General features: G+C 35.5%; 1 protein-coding gene across 2 annotated transcripts in view; it reads left to right on the forward strand.

Moving 5' to 3' along the window:
- Positions 1-7,399, forward strand: part of RAB8B (RAB8B, member RAS oncogene family) — a 79,150-nt gene extending 71,751 nt beyond the window's left edge. For both annotated transcript variants that reach the window (XM_073995965.1, XM_005559737.4), the window contains 2 exons: positions 2,273-2,323; positions 3,115-7,399. In XM_073995965.1, coding sequence (XP_073852066.1) covers positions 2,273-2,323; positions 3,115-3,207 — 144 coding nt within the window. In that variant the 3' untranslated portion in view covers positions 3,208-7,399. The remainder of the gene's footprint in view (positions 1-2,272; positions 2,324-3,114) is intronic.
- The last annotated feature ends 446 nt before the right edge of the window (positions 7,400-7,845 follow it).

Raw genomic sequence — 7,845 nt, forward strand, 5'->3', positions numbered from 1 at the left:
ACTGATCATAAAAATAATACATGTAATTTACTGTAATTTACATGTGATATGTATTAATACATGTAATTAATCATACTGATAGTCTCATAAACATTTAATTTCCTAGGTTACTCATTGTTCATCATAACATGATGGTTAAAAATCGAGACCTACATGACTTTATTAGCCAGTGGACACTGATCAGAACTTTTTCTTTGTTTTAAATAATATAACAGTTATTTGTTTAGGTTGGCCGATGGGTGTTAGGAAACAGGAAGCCTCTACTGATTTATTTACACAAGCTTAGATAAGCAGAAAAATGCTTCCCTCTGCTTGCTACAAAAGAATTTCCTGCCATCAGAAATAATCCAAGTTAAAAATGGGCAAAAGATCTGAATAGACATTTCTCAAAAGAGGACAAACAAATGGCCAACAGGTATATGAAAAAATGGCGACATCACTAGTCACCGGGGCAATGCATATCAAAACTACAGTGAGCTATCATCTCACCCCAATTAAAATGGCTTTTATCAAAGAGATAGGCAATAACAAATGCTGGAAAGGATGTAGAGAAAGGGGAACCCTCATATATTGTGGGTAGGAATGTAAATTAGTACAGCCACTATGGAGAACAATCAAAAAACTAAAAATAGAACTGCCATATGATCTAGCAGTCTCACTACTGGATATTTACCCAAAAGACAGAAATCAGTATATCAACCTAAGTGTCCATCAGTGGATGAACGGATAAAGAAAATGTGGTATGGGCCAGGCACGGTGGCTCACGCCTTTAATCCCAGCACCTTGGGAGGCCGAGGTGGGCAGATCACGAGGTCGGGAGATCGAGACCATCCTGGCTAACATGGTGAAACCCCGTCTCTACTAAAAATACAAAAAATTAGCCGGGCATGGTGGTGGGCACCTGTAGTCCAAGCTACTCGGGAGGCTGAGGCAGGAGAATGGTGTGAACCCGGGAGGCGGAGCTTGCCGTGAGCGGAGATTGTGCCACTGCACCCAGCCTGGGCAACAGAGCGAGACTCCGTCTAAAAAATAAATAAATAAATAATAATGTGGTATGTATATGCAATGGAATACTATTCAGCAATAAAAAGGAATGAAATCCTATAATTTGCAACAGTATGGATAGAGCTCCCTGAACTGGGAGTTGCCTGAGCTGCTTATTCTAGCCAGGCATACAGATGGTAACAAATTTTACCAGAGCTTTAAATCAGTGTAGTTAGACTCATAGGTGACGAGTTTGACAGTGAGACACTGACAATGAGTAATAATAGTAGTTGTCATATTTATTTGATTAGATTGGAAATAATCCTTGTCGTGAACAGTTTTTGGGGATCAGTAGTGTTGGGAACAGAGGCTGATTTAACAGTGGGTTTAGCATGGGGACAAATGGAGAATCTTTAATAGTTCTTGGCTTCATAGAAAAAGAGATGATGGGTTTAAAAAATGCTTGGTTTGTATCAAGAGACATTATGGATAAATTAATCACTAAGATTAATCAGATTTGCCCTGCTTCTATTTGAACTGACTTCCACAGTGGGGAGTTTAGCCGAGAGCTCCAGCAACTGTTGGGATTTTGAAGTGTTAAGACACGGAAAATTATACATATTCAGCTATAACAGTGAGAGCAATTTGAAAGAAAAGGTCAGAAATAAAAAGTGGAGTTTTTTGTGAAGACATATTTTAGAGCTATAGGGTAATACATAATGATTCACTCATTAAACTAGATATTTAGCATCTCCTAGATCAGCACTGTGCCCTGCTCTAGGGAAGTTAGGTAGCTTAGACAGAGCTTCTGGCCTGTTTTTGGTGTACTGAGGAAGTTACTCGTGATTCAACAAGGGTGTTATTGTGAGAGATATTATGTCACATGAAGAAAATGTTTGATGAATGAATGATAGTTTGATAACATTAGAAAATGTTTATGATACAATCTCAAAAGAGTAAACACATGCATACTATGATTACAATTGTTACTTTCTTAATGTTAAAACTTTAAAGTGGTATATTTATAGTGAAATAATGAAAAATTCTGTATTTCTGTTTTAAAATAAGTCAGGCATCGTGGCTCACACCTGCAGTCCTAGCTACTCAGGAGAGACTAAGGTGGGAGGATTGCTTGAGCCCAGGAGTTCCAATCCAGCCAGGGCAACATAGCAAGACCCCATCTCTGAGGTGGGGGGAATATGTGTGTGTGTATATATATATATATATATATATATATATATATATATAGTGAATATATAATAATGAAAATGTTTTGTTTTACCTATAGGCATTTTTTACACTTGCACGAGATATAATGACAAAACTCAACAGAAAAATGGTTTGTATCACTTATAATTTTTATTTCCATTATGCTCTCTATTTGGCATTTGATGAAAAGGATAGGTCTAATTATAAGATATTCACATTAAACTCATTTTTTTCCCTGACTCAGATACTCATTTGGTTGAACTCTGATTCTTAGTTCTATTTGTTTAGGATTCTTATTTCTGAACTGCAGCTGTTTCATATCTTTCATCTGGCTGTTTAAGTGATCTTGAAATTGAGTTTTGACCAGAATAATAAAAACAGTAATGGCACAAATTCGATTTTTGCCATAAAATTATCCAGTTCAGTTTTCATGTGACAGATATTTATATCTATGTAGCTATGCTTTTGAAGTTGCTAAAGTGTGCTTAAATTTGAAATCATTAAGACAACCTTGAAAGTTTGTTTTATGCTGAGTCCTGAGTATAATTGCATACCTTATACTACTAGCTCTTCTTACCTCTAACAGAATTGCCTATGCCAGTATCTTAACATTGTTTCCATCATTACCTTTGAAACTTTGCACTCTATTGGAACTGGAAATAGAAGCTTCCTATCTAATACATTATTGATATAAAAGCTGCTGTTTTAAGGGCATTTTCCTCCTTTTAATTCACCATTTCCAAATAAAAAGACAACATTGGTGCTTAACTAGTTCCCGTTCTAATAAAATACTCTAGTGAATACACATGTCACTAGAATACACATTTCACATGGTGTGGTTAGTTATTTTTATTTTTTAGGTAACTGAGGTCAAACCATGAAACTTTTATTTCCTTGGTAACTTTATCTTCTATTTTTTAGAATGACAGCAATTCAGCAGGAGCAGGTGGACCAGTGAAAATAACAGAAAACCGATCAAAGAAGACCAGTTTCTTTCGTTGCTCGCTACTTTGATGAACTCTTTCTGAGAGACTGCAGCACACCTAGAGGGCCCTTTCCTGCTTCTCTGAAAGCACAGGTCACCCAGCCTCAGAATCACACCTCCCGGCTGCTGCTGAGAGCACCACTGAACTTAGACCTCTCAACACAGAATGCCAAGTGGATTCCAGCCTCATGGCCTAGCAAAAGAACAGGCTGCTTTTTTCAAACATGGAAGCAATGAAGTGGAGACACATGCAGGACCTAACTCGTTTTTTTCCTTGTTTTAGTACCTGTTACAGAAGTTATCTTTCTTTTTTACTTTGCACATCAGTGTTAGCCTTTCCCTATTTCAGCACAATCTTAGACTCATGTTTGCACACTTTTGTGTCGTGAAGTTCTAGACAAAATTGTACGTGTGGCAATGTTAAAAGCAGAGCATTTACGGCAGAGGTTAATATACTAAAAGGGTATTTGGTCTGGTTCATATGGTCAAATATTACTGCCTTGGTAGCATTTATTTAAGGGCTTTTTCTTAAATAATCATTAAAGTCATTAAAAAATTTTACTGAAATGCCCATCTAGTCATCAAAGGCCACAGTTTCTTTATTTCTTCAGATTGTTAAGAGCTTTGCTCCTTCCTGACCTGTTTGCCAGAGTCTGGGTAGCTGAATGAATCACTTTTTAAAATGATTACCTCTGCCTAATCTATAGAAACTGCATTTGGAAATCACCATAATCTCATTTTTCCCTGGGGTTTGTATTTGCTATTCTTTTCCATGTTTGACTTACTGTAATCACTCAGTTACCTAAAACTAATAACACATTCGAACATTATTATCTGTTTCTATTTGTGAACTTGTTGAGCTGAAATTTTACGTGGGCTGAGAGATAGACCATTTAGGGTTTTAGTCCAGCGTCTAACTGTGATTCTGTCAATAAGGATATGTAATAGATTTTTTCTTAGGTTCACTCCTTAGCTGGCTGGTTTAGTTGTAATACCAAATTCCTGCCATAACCCCTGTCTACAAAAGTTAGGTTTAGATTTTAGTTTGTGGAAAGCTTACCTATATAAAGACAGATTAACTTGTTGATATAAATTTAATAGAGCTAGCTCTTGGTAATGGTGAAAATAATGACTTTTGGTTGGTTTTATTTGGGAGGTATTTTTAGAAATAAAAGTACTTAGATCTAGTGTAGCCTCTAGGAAAAGTCTTGCCTTTTCATTAGAGAAAACAGGACCAAGGTTTCAGTTTTCAAACAGCTGTTGTTGAATGTGTAGAACCCAGTTCCATCTGTTTTGGTTCATTGTTATAGAACTTAGTCTAGTCATCTGGGCTAAAGCCGACCAAAAGCTTAGTTGCCTTTCTCAGCAAACACTGGTACTGGTATACTTGTGTAGATAAAACCATCATAAGGTATTTAGTGTTAACTTATGTGCCAAATTCAGATCACTATGTCATTGCTGTTACTCTAGCCTTCAGTGTCATAACGCAGAGGGGGGATAATACCGAGGGGATGAGGGAAATGAATTCTGTTAATAATTATTCTTCCTGGTATGCCTGTTTTGCTTCACAAAGGCTACTATCATGCTGGATAGTTAAGAACAGGAGATGGCAGTGGAAAGGGATTGCTTGTTACCACAGAGAATTCTCTTCAAATTAAGATATGTCTTTAGAATGCTTGGACCAGTCGATCTTTCGTACTTACTTGAAAATAAAGGAACAATTTAGCAGCTGCAAATATGCCCAAGCTATTTTTGATACACTAAACTTATTGTTGACAAATTTCAGCCTCCGTAATTTTTTTTTGTAATTACCTATAGGCTTAAAAGTCATTCATTGCTCTTCTAGTATAATTAGTAGTTCCGTGATTGAAAGTTTATTGTAATTCTACTATCTTCAAATTAGATACATTTTCAAAAGGAAAAAATAATTTTTTAGAAACATCTTATATTGACTATTTCCTGAAAAAAATTCCAAGCAGTTAAGCTTTCTGGATGGTAACAAAGTACCTTCTAAAAGATAAGTGCTATGACACCATGTATGAATGTAATTCTCTTAGTAATTTACCTCTGACTATTTGGTGTCTTAATGCTTTGGTTTATATAATCTCAGGGGTTGTCTGCAAACCAAAACTGACATATTCTGTGGTTAGCTTTTATCACTTTTTTTTTTTTTTTAACAGAATGCTTTGCTTTGGTTCTATTTCTTCTTTCTTCTTTTGTCTTATGTGGAATAACTAGTCTCCATGAACTTCACTTGAAAGAGCCTGTGAAAGTTAGATGAGTCTAAAAGTGCTCTTTGAAGTAGCAGCAAACTGGGAGTATATGCTCTGTTATATAGAAATAAATTGTCCTTGCTATTTTCTTACATTTAGCTTTGCTAAATTGTATATACATTGAGCTAAGACCTTAGGTAATTCACTTTCTGCATGATAAAATGACCCAATAAATATTCCACTTTGCTTAATAATGTACATACAGTGCATTATTTTTTCTATTTGTAGATGAATTCAATGACAGATAATTGTCTGTTCCCTGCTGAAACGGAAGAAATCTAGTTTTTTGTGGACATTTTTGCGGTCTTACAGATAAGGTACATGAAGAGTTTTGCAGCAGTATTAGTGGTTCCGTGGCTGCACTCTATTATCATGTGTAAATTTTTGACAATGATTGGACTAGACCTTTTCAAATAGAGTCTGAGCCTGTCAGACAGTGGAAATGTGCTGTAACTAAGTAGCATGTAAATCAGTTGATTGTAAAATGTTTCACTGGGAACTTATTTTAGCTATATTTTACTTGGAGAGACTATGATACAATAATCTACCTGTGCATCAGTTAGTGGGTGCTGCAGGGTTTCTTACTATTTACATAAACATTTTGTGCAGTCTTTGTTACAAATTTTCAGAAGACTATACTCTTTACTTTGAAGGACTATTTTTTAATTATACCTCATTTAGCTAACTAGTATTCTAATACCTGGTAGAAAAACAGTGAGCCAGCTTTTAAGCATCTAACAAAATTTAGACTCTATGTTTTGTTTTGAACTGAAGACATCATTGGGAAAGGTAGGAAATATTAGTTTAGAATAGAGCATACATGTCATATCCAGTAGCATAAAAAAAGTATTATCTCCCTGTCTCCATTAATAAATTTAGCTGTGCAATATAGGTGCGTTTTTGCAGAAGTTTCTAAGTAAGAGATTATAACTCCATTTTACAGGTTCTGAATGCTGAGAGTCTATATTAAGGCTTATAAAGTTTTTCCTGTGGTCAGTAAGTGATACATTTAAGCAGACATTCTTTTCAAGTTCATGACTTAGATTCCTTTACAAATGTAGTTCTCAGTCTTTAAAGATGAGCTTCTAAGCTGAAGATTTGAAAACCACATTTCATTATGTTGGTTTACTTATCGTAAATTTTAAGCACTCATTTCTGCAATCAGGTTTCTTATAATTTTTTTTTTTTTTTTTAAACAGAAGAGACATTCTTTTTTCCTTGTTACATCCAAAGGGCGCACAGGAGTGGTTGGAAAGGAATGTCTAAAAATGAAATCCCTTGATACAGAGGGACCCAGATGGACAGGACATGCTAAAAGAATTTCAAATTCTAGCACGACTTTAGAGTAGAATCAGTCATTTTTTTAGACTAATAAAATTAATGACTATCATGTTCACTCTGGAAAAATCTAAATGAAATGTACAGAAATAAAACTTAGCAAACAATTATTCTAGGGATATTTTCAGATTTTACTTCATTTCTTGAAATGCGTGTGCCATATGCAATTGCATTTCTTGTGCCAAGAAACTAATAGAACTTATTTCACTTTCTTACCTTTTCTTAAAATGTGAATTTAGTTATTATAGTTCAATTTTATGACCTTACAGATGGGTTTTATTTTGTTTGCAGCTGACACTGCAGTTCTTTTCATGCAAAATACCATAAACTGTTTGATGAAAATCATGCCCCTAATGGAAACTCTCTAGTTTTTCCATATAATTATCCTACTGTACATGTTTAAACATATTTTATTTTTACTCCAATGGCTTAATGTGAAAAGCTCCTGCAGATAAGTGGACCTGTCATGTGGTTAATCTTGTTTAAGCCAGTTCATTAACTGTGTACTGATACTGATGCTGTGTTTTTTTTAAATGGATTTTATTCCAGGTGAACTTTTTTTTTATAATAATGTTCGTCTAAAATAAAAACTACGTAATGAAAATGAAAATGCTAATGGCTCTCTGAAATGGACTGCACATTTTAAAAATGTTTCTGCAAATTTGGACCAGACGCAGTGGCTCACGCCTGTGGTCCCAGCACTTTGGGAGGCTGGGGTGGGTGGATCACTTGAGGTCGGGAATTCAAAACTAACCTGGCCAGCATGGTGAGACACCGATCTCTACTACAAAATTACAAAATACAAAAATTAGCCGAGCATGGCAGGACACACCTGTGGTCCCGGCTGCTCAGGAGGCTGAGGTGGAAGAATTGCTTGGACTTGGGAGGTGGAGGTTGCCATGAGCTGGGATTGGGCCATTGCACTCCAGCCTACACAGTGGAGTGAGACCTGTTTCACAAAAATAAATAAATAAATAAATAAAATTTAAAATGTTTCTGCAAATTTGATAGGTATATGACTCAAACCATGGCAGACTTAAGATATTTTAGCAAACT

Source organism: Macaca fascicularis, chromosome 7 (genome assembly GCF_037993035.2).
Source record: "Macaca fascicularis isolate 582-1 chromosome 7, T2T-MFA8v1.1".
In the NCBI taxonomy this organism is placed as follows: Eukaryota; Metazoa; Chordata; class Mammalia; order Primates; family Cercopithecidae; genus Macaca; species Macaca fascicularis.